The 24,934-nt window shown below is 37.8% G+C and overlaps 1 protein-coding gene across 1 annotated transcript in view; it reads right to left on the reverse strand.

Annotated features, from left to right (window-relative positions):
* Nucleotides 1–2,248: 2,248 nt before the first annotated feature.
* Nucleotides 2,249–24,934, reverse strand: part of SLC15A2 (solute carrier family 15 member 2) — a 35,772-nt gene continuing 13,086 nt past the window's right edge. The window contains exons 8-22 of the mRNA XM_047874195.1: nucleotides 22,697–22,779; nucleotides 22,168–22,254; nucleotides 21,907–21,996; nucleotides 21,770–21,814; nucleotides 20,702–20,734; nucleotides 19,925–20,013; nucleotides 18,654–18,735; nucleotides 17,934–18,068; nucleotides 16,615–16,779; nucleotides 16,419–16,465; nucleotides 15,581–15,691; nucleotides 14,884–14,980; nucleotides 4,468–4,614; nucleotides 3,527–3,631; nucleotides 2,249–3,191 (exon numbers count right to left, since the gene is read on the reverse strand). Of these exons, the coding sequence (XP_047730151.1) occupies nucleotides 3,015–3,191; nucleotides 3,527–3,631; nucleotides 4,468–4,614; nucleotides 14,884–14,980; nucleotides 15,581–15,691; nucleotides 16,419–16,465; nucleotides 16,615–16,779; nucleotides 17,934–18,068; nucleotides 18,654–18,735; nucleotides 19,925–20,013; nucleotides 20,702–20,734; nucleotides 21,770–21,814; nucleotides 21,907–21,996; nucleotides 22,168–22,254; nucleotides 22,697–22,779 (1,493 nt within the window). The 3' untranslated portion in view covers nucleotides 2,249–3,014. The remainder of the gene's footprint in view (nucleotides 3,192–3,526; nucleotides 3,632–4,467; nucleotides 4,615–14,883; nucleotides 14,981–15,580; nucleotides 15,692–16,418; nucleotides 16,466–16,614; nucleotides 16,780–17,933; nucleotides 18,069–18,653; nucleotides 18,736–19,924; nucleotides 20,014–20,701; nucleotides 20,735–21,769; nucleotides 21,815–21,906; nucleotides 21,997–22,167; nucleotides 22,255–22,696; nucleotides 22,780–24,934) is intronic.

Below are 24,934 nucleotides of genomic sequence, written 5' to 3' on the forward strand. Positions count from 1 at the left end.
CAAGATGAGTGAGGTAACCTTTCATATAGGTATAGTAGATTATTCACTTTTTTTTTTTCCAATACCTAACTTGGTGAATGGCACATGGTGAAACTCAAAGATGTTTTTGGATAAATAATAGCTCTTTTAAAAAATTGGATATTTTAGCCAACCATCTGGTTGGAATATGAGCATATATCATGGTAGAGTTGCCAAAAACATCTAATATTACCAAAGGTTGTATTAACTGAAGTATATTGTTTACAGAAAGGCAGGTCTTATTTCCTCTAGTCAGACCACTTCTGGTAGTGTATTTGGCTCCAGGTATCATGTTAAGAAGGCTTCTGAGCCACTGCTACATTTCAGGCAAAATACATTTCTCAGAAGAGGTAAAAAAGAATGTTGAAAGGGCTGGACTGTGCCCTGTGAAAACCCATTAAAGGAATTAAAGGAGCTGAGAATCTTTAACTTGATGTACACTCACTTGATGATCGAAGAGGAGACATAAAAGTTCTCCCCAATTGGCAAAAGTTCTGCCATATGAAAGAGGCAATGGTAGGAGGTTTGAGAGAGGAAGGTTTTAGTTCAGCATAAGGAAGAACTGCCTACCACAGTTTTCCCCCAAACCATTGTTTTGCAGATTACTATACCATTTTGGCTAAACAAAGTGTTTTTACTTTGTCTTTACTGCAGGATTTCTCAGAATCTTTACTATGGAAGAGGATATAATATGCCTCATTCCCAAAATGTATTTGTCCATAGAAACTTTTATTCACAGAGCACTGTTAACTTCTCCTCAAGCAATATTTCATAGAAGAGATTGAGTTAAGGCTGCTCAAAAACAAACAATATCTTCTGAAGAAGTAGGGTCAGGTTCACAGCAAGATATCTGGGGAAACTGAATGGCGTTACTATCACTTCAGTATCTTTGAAATCATGGCCAGTAAAACTAAAGTATGTAACACTTGGGAAACTGGAGTAACTTTTCTTATTTGTTACATTTACTGTGTGAGACTGAACACAGTTCTAGATGAGAATAATGGAGCAAAACCAGCAGAAGTGAGGCTCTGTAGTACTGTGGTTCTGAACTTTTTTCCCTAGAAATGCACAGTAGTATAATGACATCCCCATGCCTGTCCACTGGTTCATTCATTGTGTACAAGGTAATGTTTTTGACATTTTAACACAGAAAAAAAAAACACCCTTGTGTTCTACCACTTTTGTCATCCCCTTACAGATTTCGATGGGATCTTTATATAGGACCAAGCCCCTCCACTGAGCATCACCATTTTATAAGCTTAAACCTAGAGTGTTATTGTAACTTTTTTAATAAACAAGAAATTCCAAGGCCTAAATGGAGAGACAGCATTTAAAAATTATGTAACTAATGAATGGATCAAGAAGATGTGGTACATATATACAATGGAATGTTACTCAGTCCTAAAAAAGAATGAAATCTTGCCATTTGCAATGATTTGGATGGAGCTAGAGATTATTATGCTAAGCAAAATAAGTCAGAGAAAGACAAATACCATATGATTTCACTTATATATGGAATTTAAGAAACAAAACAAATGAACATGGGGGTGGGGAAAGAGAGGCAATCCAGACTCTTAACTATAGAGAACAAACTGATGGTTAGCAGAGGGGAGGTGAGTGGGAGAATGGATTAAATAGACAATGGGTATTAAGGAGTGCACTTGTGATGAGCACCCGGTGGTGTATGTAGTGATGAATCACTAAATTCTACATCTGAAACTAATATTACACTGTATGTTAAATAACTAGAATTTAAATAAAAAATTGGAAAAAGAAATTAAAATTATAGGAAAAGACAAATAGGAAAAACTATCAAAACAGACCACTACTTTGAGGCTGAAGAGGGTGATAATAAAAAAGGAAGTTGAATTCATAAAAATATTATTGTTATTAAATATCTGTTGCAATAAACTAGAAATGATGTAATTATAATAAAAAGCTGGCCCAATGACATTGAAAAGGTATGGTTGGAAAATTATAAGTGTCTATACAACTGTCCACAGGAAGGCATAATCCAGCTGAAATATTGTAGTCCCAAGAAGAATGTGCATTGTAGAAGAATGGCTCAACAGGATTTATTTTTCTAAGAAGTTTATTCATTTATGTTTGAGAGAGAGAGGGAGAGACAGAATCCCAAACAGGCTCCATGCCTTCAGGGCAGAGCCTGATGCAGGACTCCATCTCATGAACCATGAGATCCTGACCTGAACCCTAATCAAGAGTCGGACTCAACCAACTGAGCCACCCAGGCACCCCAAGATTTTTACAAGTTATGCTTGTTCTTGATTTCCAGAACCATGCTTAGCATATTTAATTTGGTCTCCAAAGATCTACCAGTATGAAGAAAAGGTATTTTGGTTAGTAGATAAAATACTATAATTATCAGAAAGATATATTTCTTCTGTGTATTAATAAAATGTCACTTGTCTCCTACCACCTGTACTGAAAAATTTACTAAAAAGGTCTTATCAAACCTGGGTAGCTGACAGGCCAGCCCCTGAACCAGATTGCACCAGACACACTAATTCATGAGGTCCTAGTAATAGTATAAGTATGTTGCTTACGAAGAAACTTGAAATACCATTTCTGCTATTCTGCAATTTTTCCCCAGAATCAGCAACTCAAAGAATGGAGTCATTAGTTCTAAATGGCAAGTAAAGGGATTCCTACATAATTTTGCATAACCCCAGAAATTAATTTCAATATACATTTGTGTTTTTAATGGACATTTAGAAACACCTAGCCTGCTTCAGCAATACTACACAATGTTTACAGAGTTTAGTAATTGATGGGGAGACATAGAGTCTCAGGGGACTTGTACTTTAATGTACTGGAAAATCCAGTCCTAGAACTGCTTCTATCAAAAATGAAGGAGATCATCTCAGATTTGATGCTACTTCTATTCCCTGACCAAGTAGGAGAAAAAAATGCTTTAAGATGGATGTTGGCCAAGACCAAAGCCAGAGATTGGGGTCTGGGCAGAGGCCAAGGAGCCATTAAAGCTTTGTCTTCTTGGTCTCCAGGTTGATCACGTTTCCTTGGGTATGGAGAATCTGCTTATCTGCTGGCTTCTGTAAATTCTCTGGCTTTATAGGAACGTAGTAGTAGCCCATGATGGAGAAGATCAGGCAGACCACCAGCAGGAGACAAGAAAACAAAATGAATTCTGCCCACTGCAGGAAGAAATAAATATAGAGACGAATGTGGAGAAACTTGAAATTAAATGGATCTTTGTAGGATGAGCAGATTGATTCAGGATCACCAGTGTAGGCAGAGGTTTGCTAAAAGAAGAATGGGTTCACTGGCGTCTCCTCAGATGGGCCTATGATGGCCATTACTGCCACTCTTATATGTCTATTTTCCTGGCCATGTCTGTTTATATCTGGCCCATCTCATGCCACAGTATGAGTAGGAAATGTGAGGGGCAAAGGGATAGGGGAACAGGGAGAAAAGGAACTTGGAGGGGAAATCATGGGTAGATAAGTTCCTACTTCCATCAGATCCATACCTGTACCAGGCCACTGAACTGTGCCACAACAAGCACGATGATATTCCCAACTGCAACTGTCAACAACCAGGCTGCCTGGAGTACAGATTTCATGCTAGAGGGAGCCTAAAGAGGACACAGGTTTGTGAGTAAACAAACGCCCTACAGCATACATACGACCCATGCAGCCAGAAAACTTCTCCCACAAAAGTTTCCAAATTTGAACTCTTGTCCCACCCCCCAAGTTCAGCTGTGGTGTTTGATTCAGGGCATGGAAATAATGTTAACAGTAAAAATAAGATGGAGCTCTTAATTGAATATTTTAATTCATTATACCATATAATCTTCATTATACCCTAAGAGATAAATTCTACCAGTATTCTTATTTTATACACAAAGAAAAATAGCATCAGAGATCATTAATTTGCTCAAGTTTTTGCAATAGGTTGTACAGTCAGAATTTGAACATGGCCAGTTTGACTTCACAGTCCTTATTCTTTAAAAAAAAATTTTTTTGTGATCTATTTTTATTTTTGAAAGAGAGACAGATCCCGAGTGGGGAGGTGCAGAGAGAGAGAGGGAGGCACAGAATCTGAAACAGGCTCCAGGCTCTGAGCTGTCAGCACAGAGCCTAACACAGGGCTCCAACTCATGAACTGCAAGATCATGACCTGAGCAGAAGTTGGACACTCAACCTACTGAGCCAGCAGGCGATCCCACAGTCCTCATTCCTAAAGTACCCTTTCCTAGATCCCAAACAGCATCACCTACTATGCTGCCCTGCCATGATCCTGGGAGTCAAGATGACTCTCTGTTCAGGGTCATATGTAAGGAATCTAAGGCTGAAAAATAGAGAGGTCTTGACCAGGATCACATACCTATTTAAGGCAGTGCTAGGATTAAACCTCATCCTTCTCTGAGAAATATATATATACCTCCACTTTTCACTTGGAGAAACTTACCTGAGAATAAGAAAACTCAAGTCCTGTGACAGAGAACATGACCTCCCCAGCTGTAACCAGGGCATATTGTGGTAGCTGCCATGCAATGGACAGTTTGTTGGCTGGAGTGTCTTTCATCTTCCAGGCCTGAGGATCCTGACTGGTGTTCTTAGTGAGAGAAAGAAGAAATAGGCTTATCAGCAGTCACAAGTGAATATTTCTAACCTACAGCATTATGTGATCTTATATCCATCCCCTTTTTGTATTTTCATCCTTCAAGAAACTGAACAAATTCTATACAATTTCAGTTTTTGAAATTCCTTTTGGTAACACTGCACTCACCAGGCTTCAGTCAATCAGATACCATTATTGACAAAGTCCTTAAAATGGCAGAATATTTTGATACTGTAGTTTGGATTTCCATCATTTTGAACTATAGGTATTTTGATCTTGGCTAACATTTTATTTTATTTTTAAAAAATTTTTTAAATGTTTATTTTTGAGAGGGGTGGAAGGCAGGGGCAGAGAGAGGGAGACACAGAACCTGAAACAGACTCCAGGCTCTGATCTGTCAGCACAGAGCCCTACACAGGGCTCCAACTCATGAACAGCAAGATCATGACCTGAGCCAAAATCAGATGCTTAACCAACTGAGCCACCCAGGTGCTCCCTGACCAATATTTTAAATATAAAATGGCATTTAAATTATACAAACACAATGAATTTTCAGCATGTTCTTGAGAAAGTTTACTTCCTTGTCCAGTTTTCTATGTAAGCATAATTAAACTGGTTTTGGACATTTTCCATTAAAATTTTTATTTTACTAAAATTACTTTTATCAAAATTAATTATTTTCTTGGTATACCTTACATTAAACATTTTGTTGATCAAAATGTTGGATCAAAATGTTGAAAAATCTATATCAAATAGTGCCTGCTATTTTTATTTTTATTTATTTATTTATTTATTTTTAATTTTTTTTCAACGTTTATTTATTTTTGGGACAGAGAGAGACAGAGCACGAACGGGGGAGGGGCAGAGAGAGAGGGAGACACAGAATCAGAAACAGGCTCCAGGCTCTGAGCCATCAGCCCAGAGCCTGACGCGGGGCTCGAACTCATGGACCGTGAGATCGTGACCTGGCTGAAGTCGGACGCTTAACCGACTGCGCCACCCAGGCGCCCCTAGTGCCTGCTATTTTTAATTATATTTACTGGCCATTACTTTTTAACTCAAATCTCACACATTCAAATTATGTGAAAAAGAGATAATTTTTCTGTAGAATTTTGGTCAAAAATATTTTTTTAGGGTCTTTTATTGTTGTTGTTATTAATGTTACCAAATATATGTGATTCTATTATCTTCATTTCTTTGTCTGTAGGTTTTTAGTTATGGTTGGTTTTATTTTATATAGGCTATATCTACTAATATTTGTTATAAACAGAATAAAAACTCTAAAATTACATGTATTTCTTGAAGTGAAACCATTATTAGGTAGTAGGTATAATATCTAAAGTATAATGCGATTAAAATAGCAATTAAAACATCAAGATCAAAAGTCCTTGAAATCAAAAGTGTCTGACATCCAAATGTCCTTCATTTTCTGAGTCAAAGGGTCATTAGGTTCAAAATAGGTAAATTTTGCTTCAATTGATATTATGAACAATACATAGACATATGTTCGGGTTTTCTTAGGCTAATAGAAGATTGTGACTTAAGCTTCTAAATCAAGGTCTCATACTCAAATACCCACAGGCAAACAATTAAGAAAACAAAGCAGGCTAAATGGGAATGATGGGGACTGTGGTAAAGTGGATAGCACAGGCCTCATCTAAAGGGCTTAGCCATTACAGCACCAGCTAATTGACATGGTAATATTGTAATTAAATTTCTGTTATTGTTTTTAACAAACTTAAGAGAGGAGAGGAGGAGTTAAGATGGCAGAGTAATAAGGGAACCCTGGTCTTGTCCCTTGAACACAGCTAGATCAATATCAAACCATTTTGAACAACTAGGAAATCAAGCTGAGAATTAACAGAACAATCTACATAATTTGAGGGAGAGAATGTGGCAGGTATATGGTGCAGTGAGGTGAAATGGGGGAGAGATGAGCCGTGGTGGTGCAGAGGGGGAGGAAAGCATTTTCACAGAGAGGAGAAAGAGAGGGAGAGAGAGCAGCACATTGGGTTTGTGCAAAAAAGCACTCCTCCCTCTGAAAGCAGAGACAAAGAGTAAAAACATACACAGGGGACTGCACAAAAAAACTTAGCACGGGGAAAAGAAAAGGAGAAGGTTTCACTACCACCAGGTTTTTATAAACAGTGGAGCACAGAGTCTGAAGTTTCAGAGGTTAGCCCCTCCCTGGTGGTTCTCTGGTGAGAAAGCAGGCCAGAACCCTGGGAATGGGCAGCATGGTCTGAGGATTCCCTGGGTTGCACAGGGAGAATGGGTTCCCCAGCTTGGAGTGCTTTTAGTAGAGGTGATACAGTCTCCCCATGGGCAAGAGACCCAATGGGCACCATCAAACTGCCACATTCACCCATATAAAAACAGACACTGCCTGAGGGTAGCAAACCCTGGAGCCAGATATGTGTTGCAATTTACCACAAACTCTGAGCTGCTACTGCTGCATAATGGTACAACCATTTCCTGGGACAAGTGGGCCACAGTGCAGCAAGACCCTTTTCTTTGGAACTGTGGAGGTCTCTGAAGTGTGGGATTTTGAAACACAGCCATTCCTGAGATAAAAATCTGGAGGGAGGCACTCCCTAGTAGGCTGACACCTGGGAGACAGGGGGAAGGCAGGGAGCTGACCAATGCCTGGGAGACAAAAGGGGCAACTGCACATCTGTGAAGGTACAAACTTCACACTCTGGAGACTAGGGAGTGGGGTGAAGGCATTTCCACCATTAGCCCACAAACACTAATCAACTCCAGTGAGCTACACAATGCCACCAAGTGGAGAATGGAGCTGTTACACCAAGCCTCCCTCCTACCGTCAACCCCCCCCCCCACCTCCACTGTGCCCTGGAGGCCCCTCCTGCAGAAGACCAGCACAGATCCCTTCCCTGAGCTTAGTCTACTGATCACAGACTGCTGCAAAGTTTCAGTTATAGGGGAAACTGGATCTAGCTTCATTTTTGTTTGTTTGTTCATTTGTTGTTCCTTCTGTTTTTGTTTTGTTGTTGATGTTGTTGTTTTTCTTTTCTTTTGTTTCTTGTATACAGAAAAAGCACAATTATTTTATTTTATTTTATTATTCTTTTTATTTTTTAAATTTTAAATTAAATTTTTTTCTCTCCTCTCTTCTCTTTTCTTTTTTTTTCTATCAAGCCTCTCTTAACAAACAGACAAAAACACACCTAGGATCTGGCTCCCTTTATTTTTCATTTTTATTTCATTCTATTATTGTTGTTTTTTCTTCCTCCAAAATGACAAGATAGAGGAATTCACCTCAAAAGAAAGAACAGGAAGAAATGATGACCAGGTATTTGGTCAATGCAGATGTAAGTAAGATCTCTGAACTAGAATTTGTAACAATGATTATGGGATGCCTGGGTGGCTCAGTCAGTTGAGCCTTGGACTTCAGCTCAGGTCATGATCTCATGGTTGGTGGGTTTGAGCCCCACATTGGGCTTTGTGCTGACAGTGGGGAGCCTACTTCAGATTCTATCTTCCTCTCTGCCCCTCCCCCCTCTCAAAAATAAATAGGCATTTAAAAAATCTTTTAAAATAAATAAAACAATGATTATAAGGATACTAGTAGGGCTTGAAAAAAAGCATAGACGACACCACAGAATCATTTATGCAGAGATAAAAGAACTAAAATCTAGTCAGGCTGAAATTAAAAATGCTATAACGAAGATGTAAACCCAAATGGAGGCCACAAAAACAAGGATGGATGAGGCAGAAGAACAAATTAGTGACATAGAAGATAAAATTATGGAAAATAATGAAGCTGAAAAGAAGAGGGAAACAAAGGTTAGAGATCACAAAGGCAGACTTAGGGAACTCAGCAATTTGTTAAAACATAATAACATTTATATCACAGGAGTCCCAGAAGATGAAGAGAGAGAAAAGGGGGCAGAAGGATTATGTGAGCAAATTATAGCTGAAAACTTCCCTGTGTCTGGGGAAAGACACAAACATCAAAATCCAAGAAGCACAGAAAACTCCCATTAAATCCAACAAAATCTGGCTATGGCCAAGACATATCATAGTCAAATTCACAGTATACACAGACAAGGAAAGGAAAGAATCCTGAAAGCAGCCCGGTGCGGGGGGGGGGGGGGGGGGGGGAGTCCTTAACCTACCAGGGAAGACAGACCAGGTTTGCAGAATATCTGTCCACAGAAACTTGGCAGGTCAGAAAGGTGCGGCAAAATATATTCAACATACTGAATGTAAAAAATAAGCAGCCAAGAACACTCTATCCAGCAAGGCTGTTAGAGAGATAAAGAATTTCCCAAACAAAAACTAAAGGAGTTTGGGACCACTAAACCAGCCCGATAAGAAATTTGAAGTGGGACTCTGAGTGGAGGAAAAAAAAGACCAAAAGCAAGAAAGACTAGAAAGGACCTGAGAGCATCACCAGATATACCAACTCTACAGGTAACACAATGGCACTAAATTCATGAATTTCAATAATCACTCTGAATGTAAATGGATTAAGTGCTCCAATCAAAAGACATAGAGTAGCAGAATGGATAAAAAAAAAAAAAAGATCTATCAATTTTCTGCCTACAAGAGACTTATTTTAGACCTAAAGATATCTACAGTTTAAAAGTGAGGCTATGGAGAACCATCTATCATGTGAATGGACATCAAAAGAAAGCCAGAGTAGCCATTCTTATATCTAGACAAACTAGATTTTAAGTTTTTTTAATGTTTATTTACTTTTGAGACAATGCGAGAGACAGAGTGCAAGCAACGGAAGGGCAGATAGAGGGAGACACGGAATCTGAAGCAGTCTCCAGGTTCTGAGCTGTCAGCCCAGAGCCTGACACGGGGCTCGAACTCACGAACTGTGAGATCATGACCTGAGCCAAAGTCGACAGTTAACCGACTGAGCCACTCAGGTGCCCCAGACAAACTAGATTTTAAAACAAAGACTGAAATAAGAAATAAAGGAGGGCATTATATCATAATTGATACATAAATCAATTAATAACAAACATAAATAAACTCATTGATAATAATACAATAATAGTAGGGGACTTTAACACCCCACTTACAACAATGGAGAGATCACCTAAGCTGAAAATGAACAAGGAGACAATGGCTTTGAATGACACACTGGACCAGATGGACTTAAATATATTCAGAACATTTCATCTTAAAGCAGCAGAATACACATTCTTTTCGAGTGCACAAGGAACATTCTTCAGAATAGATCACATACTGAATCACAAATCATCCCTCAACAAGTACAAAAAGATCGAGATCATACCATGCACATTTTCAGATCACAATGCTATGAAACTTGAAGTCAACCACAAGAAAAAAGAAAATGAAAATGAAAACATCACAGTCCAAAGCCTTTGGGATGCAGCAAAGGCAGTCTTAAGAGGGAAGTATATTGCAATTCAGGTCTATCTCAAGAAGCAAGAAAGGTCCCAAATGGACAATCTAACTTTACAGTTAAAGAAGCTAGAAAAGGAACAGCAAATAAAGCCTAAAGCCAGCAGAAGAAGGGAAACAATAAAGATTAGAGCAGAAATAAATGATATAGAACAAAATCCAGTAAAAAGATCGATGAAACTAAGAGCTGGTTCTTTGAAATAATTAACAAAATTGATAGCCCCTTAGCCAGACTTAGCAAAAAGAGAAAGGACCCCAATAGATAAAATCACGAATGAAAGAGGACAGATCATAACCAACACCTCAGAAATACAAACAATTATAAAAGAAAACCATGAAAAATTATATGCCGACAAACAGGACAATCTGGAGGAAATGGATAAATTCCTAGAAACTCACACACTACCAGATGCATAACCAGCAAAGAAATTAAATCAGTAATCAACAATTTCTGGCTTCCCAGGGGAATTCTACCAGATATTTAAAGAAGAGTTAATACCCATTCTTCTCAGACTGTTCCAAAATATAGAAATGGAAGAAAAACTTCTAAACTCATTCTGCAAAGCTAGCATTACCATGATTCCAAAACCAGACAAAGACTCCACTAAAAAGGAGAATTACAGGCCAATATACCTGATGAACCTGGATGCAAAAATTCTCAACAAGATACTAGCAAATTGAATTCAACAGTACATTAAAAGAATTATTCACCATGATAAGTGGGATATGTTCCTGGGCTGCAGGACTGGTTCAATATCCACAAATCAACCAATGTGATACCCTACATTAATAAAAGAAAGTCTAAGAACCATATGATCCTGTCAATAGATGCAGAAGAAGCATTTAACAAAACACAGCACCCTTTCTTGATAAAAACCCTCAAGAAGGTGGGATATATGGAACATACCTCAACATCATAAAGGCCATATATGAAAGACCAACAGCTAGTAACATTCTCAATAGGGAAAAACAGAGCTTTTCTCCTACAGTCGGGTATGAGACAAGGGTGTCCACTCTCACCATTACTATTTAATATAGTTGTAGAAGTCTTAGCCTCAGCAATCAGACAACAAAAAGAAATAAAAGGCATCAAAATTGGCAAGGAAAAAGTGCAACTTTCACTATTTGCAGATGACATGATATTCTTTGTAGAAAACCTGAAAGACTCCACTAAAAAATTGCTAGAATTAATTCATGAATTCAGCAAAGTTGCAGGATATAAAATCAATGTGCAGAAACCTGTTGCATTTCTATATACCAATAATAAAGCAGCAGAAAAAGAAATCAAGGAATTGATCTCATTTGCAATTGCATTAACACAATGAGATACCTAGGAATAAACCTAACTAAAGAGGTAAAAGATGTATACTCTGAAAATTATAGAACACTTATGAAAGAAATTGAAGAGAACACAAAGAAATGGAAAAGCATTCCATACTCATGGATTGGAAGAACAAACATTATTAAAATGTCCATACTACCCAAAGCAATCTACACATTTTTATATTAAATATAATTTATTGTCAAACTGGTTTCCATATAGCAATCTACACATTTAATGCAATCCCTATCAAAATACCACAAGCATTTTTCACAGAGCTAGATCAAATCTTAAAATTTGTATGGAACCACAAAAAACTCCAGATAGCCAAAGCAATCCTGTAAAAGAAAAACAAAACTGGAGGCATCATGATTCTGGATTTCAAGCTGTATTACAAAGCTGTAGGCATCAAGACAATATGGTACTGGCACAAAAACAGACACATAGATTAATGGAACAGAACAGAGAACCCAGAAATGGATCCACAACTATACTGCCAACTAACCTTTGACAAAGCAGGAAAGAATATCCAATGGCAAAAAGTATTTTCAACAAATGGTGTTAGGAAAACTGGATGGCAACATGTAGAAGAATGAAACTAGGCCACTTTCTTACACCATACACAAAAGCAAATTCAAAATGGATGAAAGACCCAAATGTGTGACAGGAAACCATCAAAATCCTACAGGATAAAACAGGTAGCAAACTTCTTTGACTTCAGCTGAAGAAACTTCTTACTAGACATGTCGCTGAAGGCAAGGGAAACAAAAGCCAACAGGAACTATTGGGACTTCATGATAAAAATCTTCTGCACAGTGATGGAAACGATCAACACAACTAAAAGGCATCCTACAGAATGGGAGAAGATATTTGAAAATGGCATAACTAATAAATGTTAGTACCAAAAATCTATAAATAACGTATCAAACTCAACACCCAAAAACCAAATAACTCAGTTAAGAAATGGGCAGAATACATGCATAGACACTTTTCCAAAAAAGACATCCAGATGGCTAACAGACACATGAAAAGATGCTTAACATCACTCATCATCAGGAAAACAAACAAACAAAAAAAATAAACACAATGAAATACCACCTCGCACCTGTCAAAATGGCTAAAATTAACAATGCAAGATATAACAGGTATTGGTGAGGATGCAGAGAAAGGGGAACCCTCATGCACTGTTGGTGGGAATGCAAACTGGTGCAGACACTCCTGAGAATAGTATGGAGGTTCCTTATGAAAGTAAAAATAGAACTACCCTACAGTCTAGCAATTGCACTATTAGGTATTTACCCAAAGGATACAAAATACAGATTCAAAGGGGTATATGCACCCCAATGTTAATAGCAGCATTATCAACAATAGCCAAACTATGGAGAGAGCCCAACTGTCCATAAACTGATGAACAGATAAAGAAGATTTGGGGTGTGTGTGTGTGTGTGTGTGTGTGTGTATGTGTATACTATATATATATAGTGGAATATTAGCCATCAAAAAGAATGAAATTTTGCCATTTGCAATGATATGGATGGAGCCAGAATGTATTATGCTAAGCGAAATAAGTTAATCAGAGAAAGACAAATACCATATGATTTAACTCATGTGGAATTTAAGAAACAAGACAAATGAACATATGAAAGGAAGGGGAAAAGAGAAGAAAGGGAAACAAACCACAAGATACTCTTAATGACAGAGAATAAACTATGGGTTGATGGAGGGAGGTGGGTGGGAGATGGGCTGGATGGGTGATGGGTACTAAGGAGGGCACTTATTGTGATGAACACTGAATTTTTTACGTAAATGATGGGTCACTGGATTCTACTCCTGAAACCAATATTGCATTATATGTTAACTAACTAAAATTTTTTAAAAAGAGAGAGAAATGTTAAGAATCCAGCTTCTTACATGAAATCCACTGAATTTTAAGTATTGTCAACTAATAATGATTATTATTACTTTTGTCAGTCCTGTGCAGGCCAAAGAAAATAGGACTATGGAAAAAATGGCCCCCAAGCTCCAATTTATGATGTTTACTTTAAATGCTTATTAGATCCTGGCATTCAGAAACAATATGTATGACTTCTATCCTGAGTAGCATACAAAAAACCGAACAAACAAAAAGTAGAATAATAACAGGAATACAAGTGTTATGGGTTGAATTGCATCTCCTTAAAATTCATATGTTGAAGGCCTAACCCCAACTGAGTCCTGAGGATGTGACCTTACTTGGATATAGGTTTTTTGCAGATATAATTAGTCATGTGAAAATGAGGTCATTAGGGTGGGTTCTAATCCACTGTGGCTGGTATTCTCGTAAAAAAGAATGTTGGACACAGACAAGCCTTCTCTTAAAGGCAGAGATTGGGGTGATTCTTCTACATATCAAGGAATACCAAATGTTGCCAGAAAACCACTAGAAGCTAGAGGAGAAAGGGGCGCCTGGGGGGCTCAGTCAGTTGAGCATTCAGCTCAGGTCATGATCTCACAGTTTGTGAGTTTGAGCCCTACGTCGGGCTCTGTGCTGACAGCTGCTAGCCTGAAGCCTCCTTCGGATTCTGTGTCCCCCGCCCCCCCCCTCACAAGCACAATGAGATATTATTCACATCTACTAGGATGGGTATAGAAAAGACAGAAAAAAAGTGTTGGTGAAGATGAGGAGGAATTTCAACCTTCACACACTATTGGTGGGAATGTAAAATGGAATTCATTTTGGAAAAGTTCCTAGTGGTGCCTCAGATGGTTAAAACTTAGAGTTACCATGTGACCCAGAAATTCCACTCATACATATATACTCAAGAGAAATGAAAATGTCCATGCATGGGGCGCCTGGGTGGCTCGGTCGGTTAAGCGTCCGACTTCGGCTCAGGTCATGATCTCACGTCCGTGAGTTCGAGCCCCGCATCGGGCTCTGTGCTGACCGCTCAGAGCCTGGAGCCTGTTTCAGATTCTGTGTCTCCCTCTCTCTCTGCCTCTCCCCTGTCCATGCTCTGTCTCTCTCTGTCTCAAAAATAAATAAACATTAAAAAAAAAAAGCAAATGTCCATGCAAAAACTTGTACATGAATGTTCATAACAACATTATTTATAATAGTGAAAAGGTAGAAACAACCCAACTGTCCATTAACTGATGAACTGACAAATAAAATGTGTTACATCTATATAATGGAATATTAATTAATAGTAACAAGAAATGAAGCACTGATACATCCTACAACATGAATGAACCTTGGAAAATATGCCAAATGAAAGAATTCAGACACAAAAGTCCACCTATTATATCATTCTATATTTCTATTATATGCCTATTCCCTATGTTATCTCTTTTAATGTCCCTTATAGAGACCTTAATAGACTTTCTAAAGTCCCGAAAGAACCTATCACTTTACACTAGAAATAAGTATGTGACCCTGCACCAACATACAGTTTTCTTTGGATCCCAGGATAAATACAGATACAGATAATAAATATACAGATATAAATATAGATACAGATATATGGAAGGAGAGAGTAGGGTGGTCATGAGTTACTTACATTAGTAATAACAAACAGATAAGTTGCACCAAAGTCTAGTAGACCCATATTCAGTAAAAAGTCCTTATCTTCTGTTCTACAATGTACTGCAGCATATCTGGAACAGGACAATTTTAGTTAGAATAAACACCACATTTATTCTAGAAAATGCATTCCCATCTCCAGGGAAAGAGTGACCTCATCTCTCTATTCATGGTGAGTCAAGCAGCAAAGCTACCATTTCTCTTTGAAAAGAAGTCTCTAGGAGTGATTGATTTTAATGCCAGGTTTTTCTGACCCAGATCTGAGCTCTTCATTGTCTGTCAGGTAGTTTTTTTTTTAACATTATGCCTGAATAAAGAAGGCACAAATCATCTTCTTTTGTGGGCTTCAGGCCCTCAGTCTTCTCATCCAAGCCTTATGTGTTTTTCTCATCCAAGTCTTAAGAATTAGTGAAACAGTATAAAACAGGAAACCTGAGTATACTCAAAATCAATCCCCACACCTATATGCAAAGAAAACATTTAAAAAATAATTGTTATATGTAGGGTGCCATTCCAGAAGACTCTGTTGTGCTATTTGGAACACAACTGAATTTTATTTGTACAATGACATTGGGCCAGTGGAATAAAATGAAATTGCAAAAACGAAAAATAAAAATAAAAATAAAGAACAATTGTTGATAAAAGTAAAAGGTCCACAAGGGTAATGCTCTTACTCTCCACTTTGTACAGTTATGTAAGCAGACACACCATAGTCTTCACCAACGCTGAGGAAGATATCTGTAGTCAGGGAGATGTTGACTTCTTTGTGTAATGTATTAATAAACCTAAGGGTAGAGACATTGTCACACATCAGACAAACCCTCCCAAACAGGGACACTTGTTTACCGCTATATTCCCAGTGCCTAGAACAGTGCCTAGAACAGTTTTTGGCACACAATAGCAACCACCTAATCTTGACGGCCATAAGCATGTGCATCTCTCTATTTCATGCCTGATTCCTGCTACAGAGACCAGTGACCTCTTGGGTTCTCTATCTCTGTAACTTTCCCTGGATACCTGACATGATTTTTGCCTTATCTGGATTCAAAACCAAAGGTGTTACCTTTACTACACCATAGGGCTTCTACAGGTTTACAAAAAACTATGCTTTAAAAACACAGTTAACAATAAGGGATATTCAACCACCAACCATGAAGAAAGGATTATTTGCTCACTTCTAAATTTTTCTCTGGTGATCACAGAGAGGGAAGTACTCAGTTATTTTCCTGAGAGCAAGATAAGTGGATAAAATTCAACAAAAAGGGATGTACACATTAGAGCACTGGGGGCATATACAGATACAGGGTCATCTTTTAATACCACATGGGAAAGCAAACCTGTCTCTCATTGTCCTGGAAAATGCCTCTGATACCCATGCCCTTGATATTATAGGAGAGAGAATCCCTGTACAAGACAAATAGAATGTGAGGCTACTTTATCTGAAGCCCCACAGATCAGAAGAGAGACCAAGATTCAAAACAGAGTGGCCTGGGGTCTCCTTGACATCCAAACCTCACAGTTGTCATCCCATTGGCTGTTTTGTTTCCTTCATCCTTCACCTGTAATAGAGGAAAGTAAAAATCAGTTACTGGTGACAACAAGGAACTGATAGTTAGAAATCTGATCATCAGGCATATCTTTGGTAAGATATAAATGATCCAGTCAAAAAAAGATAACAGTTTGGAACCTAGATCATTCCTCAGCTTACCATCATGCTGGAAATATTTTTTCCATCTTCTCGAAGGATCAGACTGTACCAGTTCTTCTCCTCCACAGAATGTTTAGTGTAGACGGACAGATTATGATATTTTAGGTAGAAGTGGAAATCCTGGCTTTTTGTCTTTAGGTGGAGTTGGGCATAGTGTGGCATCTTCTGTGGAATGAAGACATTGTCATGCTCAACTTCTGATGCATTGTAGACATCACAGTGTCATAGCATCCCAGGGCAGTTGAGCTCATCAGATACTTTCAACTTTGCCCTTTAACCTAGCAATTCTGTTTTTAGGAATATGCTATATTAGAGTAATTGGAGGCATGCATAAAGATTTATGAGTAAGGATGTTCATTATAGGATTATGTATAATAAAAAAATCTTAAATACCTATAAGGATATACCTCAGTAAACTATGATATATCCATAAAATGGAATATCATGTGTCCATTAAAATCATGCTCTCGACAAAGAAGGATGATTATGATATGATTAATGTTAAGAAAAAAAAGTTCAACACAGCATGTAGAGTTTGAGTACTTTTTAAAAACGTATTTATTCATTTATACAAAAATGCTTAACTGATCATCTCTGGGTAGTGGAATTACAGGTGATTTTTATGTCTTTCTACATACTCTTCAGTTTTCAACAATAGTTGTATATTATTTTTATTATTAAAAATAATATCTTAAAATAAATATTTCAGAATATTTACAGTAATATTAGTGAAAATATACAAGCCAAATCCTTCCAGAGGATGTGATATTAGGAAGCAGTTTGAAATAACAATACAAATGACAACCCACTGAGAGCTTACAATGTCCCTGACACTAAGTGCTTTACATATAATATTTATCCTTACAAAAGCTTATGGCATAAAAATTATTGCCATTTTACAGATGATGAAACTGATATTTAGAGATAAAGTATCTTGTTCAGGGTCTTATAGCTATGGAATGGCAGAACCAGGAATTGGACTGGGGCCAGTTTGACTTCACAAGTGTGTGCTTCTAACCACTATATTATGCTGTCACCTTGATGCATAATCTGAATGTGTTTCTTTTTTAAAAAAAATGTTTAGTGTTTATTTATTTTTGAGAGAGAGACAGACAGAGGTGAGCTAGGGAGGAGCAGAGAGACAGGGAGACACAGAATCCAAAGCAGGCTCCAGGCTGTCAGCACAGAGTCCGACATGGGGATCGAACTCACCAACCAGAAGAAGATCATAACCTGAACCGAAGTTCAGTATACTTAACCAACTGAGCCACCGAGGTGTCCCTGAATGTGTTTCTAATTAAGTCAAGTCCATATCTCACCTGAAAGGATCTGAGGGACTCTTCCAGCAGAGTATTGTTTTCATCTCCCAGTACTGTCACCTTCACCTCATCATCTGCCAGATTCAAGACTTGCAGGAAAATCTCTTGAGGACCGGGCTGCGGTGGGGTCATTCTCTTAGGGCATAGAATACATGTCAGAATTACCAACAAATAACCCTTCAAATACAATGGGAACACATAGCTCTGTCCTATCTCTGACAGCCTAGTCCATCTAGTCAAGAGGACAGTTTTCTCCCTCTGAAGAGTATTTGGCTTACAAAACTTTGAAGGCAGTTTGGAGGGGGAAGCACCAGCTCAGTGTAGCAAGCACTGATGCTACGTAACAAACTCCATGCTTTTTCACTCAGTTGTGGCCTCATACATCATTCCCCAATAATGGCTATTCCATCTGCCAAATATTCAAAAGCCTGTGTTCCCAAAGGGATGACTAGATACCTTGGATATTAGTGTTTGGGAATTCCTTGACAATATACTCTGAATCACTCAGGTGGGAGGTGGGCCTCATTTTACATTGCTGTTCTACCCTTGTATCTACTCGTTTACCACTGATAGTTATGATGCACCCTCTTTAGATCAGGTACTGTCTAGATCAGGTACTGACTGTGCTAGGTCCCAGGCAACCAGGATTGAACAAATCAGAAGAGTGAATACCATAGATGTGGTCTTGCCCTCATGGAGCTTTAGATTTATTGAACTCACATTAATTTTTAACTCTACAGCTGCTGCAACTGCAAACGCCAGGCTTGCTAGGATCATACCAACAGCCATTTTCCTAAGTGATCTGCAGAGGAAAGGGAGAGACAATATATCTAAACTTTAAATCTAAACCCTCTAAGCCTACCATTAAAGACCTTTCTTGATTTGGTCCCAGCTACTCCTCACACTGAAGAGTTCTCTGTTAATGCACCACATTTTCCCACAACTTTTGTTTATGATGGTCTTTCTATACATTATGTCATCATAACCAAAAATAATAGTAGTGCAGCCAGATATATTGAACATTTGCTATATGCCAGGCACTATACATTTTTACCTCATTTTCTTCGTCTTTATAAGTCTTTCTTGACTGTCAGCAGGAAGGACTCTCCTTTCTCTATATTTCCCTGGCACTTTGTTTCCCTTCTTACTGCACTTAATATATATCACATTGTGTAATAATTATCCTTGCATGTGTTCTACCTCCCTTATTAAACAGTGAACTCCTTCAGGGCTGGATCTGTGCTGTTATATTTGCATGGCATTGGTGCTGAACTCAATAATATCTGCTCAATCAATGAGTAAATGAAAAAAGACCATTTGAATACATTTGAATATGATAATGTGGTCATCAAAAAGAAATTGCTATTAAATCAGGAATTAGAGGAGGCTTGAAAACCCTCTGGTCAAATTTATAAAGAATAACACTTCTTTTCTTTTTAAGTTTTTACTTATATTCCAGTTAGTTAACACACAGTGTAATATTAGTTTCATGTCTACAATATTCAACATTTCCATACAACACCTGGTGCTCCTATTTAGAATGGGGGGAAAGCAGTAATTAGGGACAACTCTATTCCCACTCTTACTAGGTACCCACTTTGTTTCATATAGACAATAGAAGATTTAAAGGGATTAGTTGTCATGATAGGCTTTAGACTTTGAAGAGGCAACATTCAAGAATAAAGCAACAAGTTGATTTAGGATTCTATTCTCACATACTTTTGATTTTCCATGAAGCTTAGATCTACCTCTTCAACATCACACAGTTCAGTCGGCAATAACGTCTTGGACTGTCTATAATAAGAATTAGTTAGCTCTAATTCCCATCCTCCAGTATCAATAGGCATTTAGTTTAACTTAGATACATAGAAGCAGAAAAACTATAAACCAAAACAAATCGTGACTAAGTAGAAAAGTACTGACATTGAACTTTTATCAAGCTGAGCAAATATTAAGTCAGTTTAAATAACAAAGGCATAGTGAGCACTTACGAGAAGTTAATTCCACATTTGGAAACCAGCCGATAAATGACAAGGTCAAACAATGGAATGAAGATAAGAACCAGAAGGGGATTTAGTACCTGTAACATCATGGTAAAAAGGATTAATTGCACATATTCTTCTACCTCAAGTGTAAGTACGTACTCTCATTTGCTTGTGTGTACTCTAACGTTCAAACATACTTTCATTGTACTAAGTATGGAATGATTCCACCTCTTTCAGTCCTTTATACCCAGGACTCTATTTGCCCTGCATAGCACCTCAGCTTCTCAATATCCCACAGAACAAATTTCACTCTGAACCTGTTTTTCTGTCCAACCAGTTGGGAATTTTCCCCTCCCAATTTCACTTATCTTTTCCTGTTCCACAGCCCAAGGGAAAATGTGAAGGAGAGAAGGAGAGAAGGAAGAATTGGGGATTATTAAACAAGGGCTTAAAAAAGAACTGGGAGTCACCCAATTGTGTTTTACTCACACAACAAAGCCTTACACTTTCTTGGACAATATTTCCAAAATACTGTCTTGACATGGAAAAAAAAAACCCCGGGCTTATACTTCTCTTGTGAGATCAAAATTCACTCTACTTGGAAGTGGGCAGGATGTGAAAGAGAAGTGTGGGGCAAAAAGAGAATATTTTCACCCCTATCCTTAATCCTCCTCAGCATACAAGGAAACAAACATCCAGTTATATTTGGTAATCCTGATATTACAGGTAGAAGTATAGATAAGGAAAGCCATAAATCCCCATGAATATAGAAAAAACTCCTACCTGCATCTGGTCAGGCTGAAGCACAAAAATACCCTGAAAAATTATAATAAATTACACTTTGATGGTGGCTAAAGACAAGAATAGCTTGGATCAAAAATATTGCTAATTAGTAGGAGAGATACATAAGATAAAATTCACCAGGTCTTTAGTTCAGGGCCATGGTTGCACTTCTAAGGGTATTTGGGGAAACAGACTGGGAATGGCTTCAGGCAATGCTTGCTGAAGGCAGGTAGGCCTAAAGGAGAATTTTCTTTTTCGGTGTACTATGGTTTTCTTGAGAGAGAGTAGAGTCAGTGTGTTTTTGTTAATTTCAGTAACTGCAGTTGTAGGTGATAATGTGCAGAACACAATGTTATGGTTAGGATAATGACTTCCACTAACACACAGTGTTTCCAAAGTTGTTCTCCAAGGGTCAACGAGAGAACAACCATAGTAAATTCTGGACAACCAGAGAAAGGGAAAAGGTAAAATTATAGTTTGCAGGCTCCAAATAGACTGGTTAATAAAATCTTGGTATCATTCCACCCTGCCCTCTTCACAACTGAGATGGTAGAAAAACAATATAATAATCTAAGTAGAACAACTGAGAGCCTAGATGAGACTCTGAGTTTGCTAAAGAATGGAGATTGGAAAAACAAAGTGTTTACAACTTTCCCATTCCTTGTCCATGTACAAAGTACCACATTTCTAGGTCCTCTACACGAACCTGGGATGGGCTAAATGTGTAGTGGCACCAATCAAATCTGATGCTACTATGCCCCAGGAAGGCTTAGATGGGAGAAAACATTCTCTATCCCAAGTCTCTATCATTTCATTTACTCTCTTCTCAGTACTTCCTTGTATACATTTAAACCTTTCCATCTTTATATTCCTGATTTCTAAAGAGAAGATTCTGTGTTTTTATTTCTAGACTAGCTTTTTAAATTTTGCCTACTCAGTACCTTCATGTTAAAGGCACCTCTCTTATGATCTTAAGTCAGTTTTCAGGCAAAAACACAAAGAAATTAATTTTTCCCTAATATGGATTGTAAAGAAAATAATAGATTTCTCTGGAAAATCTTTTCTCACCAGATTCCCATTCATCCTTGTGGCTTGCAAGGTCCATCGTGAGCCCTAGGGGTGACAGATGCTATTATGAGAAATTCCTTTCCTGTGAGAGGAAAGGGGCTGGAATAAGGAGTTGTTTTCAAAAGAACCATTCTTACCTGCTGATCCAAAAGAGCCCAGAACATGGGAAGTGGGATATATAGGAATAGTACCCTGGTCAGTGCCTTCACATCCATAATGAGCTGCTTCTGCAAGAAAGGGAAAGAAGGAACAGGCTGAATTTCTAGACTTGGTTTTCTTGTTTAGAGTAGAAATGTCCCAGAACAGTAAGAGAAGAAGTCAAACGCAGTAAGAGGGAATCAGTTTGGACATTAAAAATCTCCATGGAGGCATAAGATATTTCTGCACTTCCAACTTACTGGGTATTTCTCAGCTGCCCAGTCCAGCCAGTGCTGTCGCTTAGGAATGTCCCCAGAGCGGTTGTTGAAACGGTTGGAAATAGCAAACTAAGGCAGAGCATAGATACCAGAGCATAGATATCAGAAGTGTGACAAAAAGAAAGCATACCATGCCTTTTCTAATTCATTATCCCTTCCCTCAGATACACATACTTTAATTGACTTACTCCAACCCTTTGATTTCATCAGACATTGAATACAGAATATTTCAGATATAATTTTAAACTATTCCTGCATCCTATTGGCAACATATATTACATATACACATTTCAGAAGATTTTTGTCAATTTACAAAAATGGTTACATTATTTTTTTTACTTAATGGTTAAGTAGAGACACGGAGGAAGACTGATTAATCTCAGTTTGCCAAAAGGTACAGAAGTAGAACAGAGTCATTGGGAAAAATGTATACTCATGTTTGAAGGCCTATATGCTCAGCATAGCATCTCTCTCCCATTGATTGAAAAAGGCAGGTAAACAATTCACTCACCCAGATACACTTGACAACTTGACTCACTATGTTTCCTTCAGGAGGTGGTTTTCTGTATATTTTGCTTCCCATTGCAAACACAACTGCAGTTGATACACGAACAAGGTTCTTAGCTTCTCATTCAGCACATTCAGTATGTCAGTACTAAGGACAGGCTGCTGAAGTGTTAGGAGTGACTGGCAAAGCTTATAAAGGGAGGGGACTGAGTTAAACTTCTTGACTTTGGAATTACACAAATTATGGAATCCCAGAGAAGAATAAAATGGTCAATTGTTAAGAGAAGTAATCTGTTGAGACTTTCTTGTGCCACAGAAATCAAAGTCATTTTTGAATTCTCTCTTTTTCCTCCATCTCTACATCTGATATGTTACCAACTTTAACTGAGACTCTCTTCAACATATTTCCTATCTGCCCCTCTTTTGTATTACTACTGCTAGGACTCTTGTTTAGTACCTTAGAACCTCTACCCTGGATTATTAATATGGCTACCAACTAGTTTTTCAATCCCTGGTCTCTTCCATCTCTTATCTGATGCCAAATTAAAACCTTCTTTCTAGGACCTACCTAAAAAGCCCAAACTCCTGGCATGAAAGCTCTTCCCAAATTCATTATTATCCTAATGGCTATTATTATCACTATCCATCTATCGAAGGTTTACTATTATATGTAAAGTGTTAAGCATTTTATATACATTAACAGATTTAACCTGAAAAACATGTACTACTCTCTCCATTTTATTGCAGAAATTGAAGATAAAAGAAATTAAGCAATTTGTACAGATTACATAGTTATAAAATGCCAGAAACTGTATTTTTGACCTGAGATTTGTCTGACTCAAAAATAATATATGCTATTAACGACCATAAAGCATTTCATTCACTCATTCTTACACTAGACACTTTGCTAGATAAAAAAAGACGTGGCCCCTGTGGAGCTCACCTCAATCTACTATTTCCTACTTTATGTTTCATTATTTCCCATTAGGTACTTTACACTCTAACCACTATTCATCATTCTTACAAAAATAATTCTGTGCTATTACTGTAGTTGAGCTGATTCTCTTTTCCTTACCCCATATTCTTTAACCACATCTTCACAGCAATTGTAAGTGAATTTTATTTTCTTATTTTTTTCTACATTCCAACTAACCAGCAATTAGATGATATTATTTTTATAATTATGAAATACTAAATATTATTTTTTTCAAGCTTATTAACTAAATTCAGCAGGAAGACTCTATCTTGGTACTGTCCCAGATGTATTTCCCTCCTTAATGGATTTCCCAGCTCCAGCAAGATGTCCCTCTAGAAGTTCTTCTACCAAAGGTGTCTTTGTCAGTGACCAGTAGCACTTTATAGTATCTTTATGCACGAGAATGACTGAGTCCCCTTACTTTTCCTTACCTTAACTTTCTAAATTCTCTTACTCTCAGTCAGATTGCCTTTATCACTTTTTCTTCATTCATCCTCTGTTTCCCCAAAGCTTGTCCAAATAGCACGCTTTACTTACCACAGGCTTCTTATTGTTGACAGAAAAAATGGCTAAGAGAAAGGATGCTAATCCTGGGAGACAAGTGGGCAGCAAAAGAGGTATCTAGACAAGAGGAAGATTTTGGAGGGGAAATAGACCACTCCTAAAACTAAGAATGATCCTAGAAAGAGGCTAGAAATATCAATAGTAGAGTGGACAGTGGACTGATAAAAGGAAGGCCAGGTAATTATCTGGGTAAGATCACACTTAAATTTCAAAGCCACTTAACTGAAGAAGAGGAGTAGGAACCTTAAGTTTCTCTACTAATTCTTTCTTGCAGTAGATGATGTTGCCTCCTACTTCATAAAGAAAACACAAGCCTTCAAATAGGAATTGTCTCAACTTCCTGACACAAAATCTATTAATTCCTATATCTACAGCTATCCTCTTCTCCCTCCAGTTAGTTGAAGGTGATGTTCCTCCTCTGTACAAAGGTAATTCTGCCATGTGTGCTTTCATACTGATTACGCTGTCTTTTTCTCACATCTTCAACTTCTTTCTCTACTGGAGTCTTCCTAATGATATTCAAGCATGCCCAACATACTCTCTTGACTCCATGTCCCATTCAGCTATACATACCATTTTCCCTTTCTTACCTCTTATTCACTTCTCATTCTACTCTAATCTGTCTTGAATCCACCAATCTATCATAACTGATATCACCAAATTAGTGACCTTCTTGTTGCTATATTCAATGGGGATTTTTCT

The sequence above is a fragment of the Prionailurus viverrinus genome, chromosome C2, assembly GCF_022837055.1.
Source record: "Prionailurus viverrinus isolate Anna chromosome C2, UM_Priviv_1.0, whole genome shotgun sequence".
NCBI lineage: Eukaryota > Metazoa > Chordata > Mammalia > Carnivora > Felidae > Prionailurus > Prionailurus viverrinus.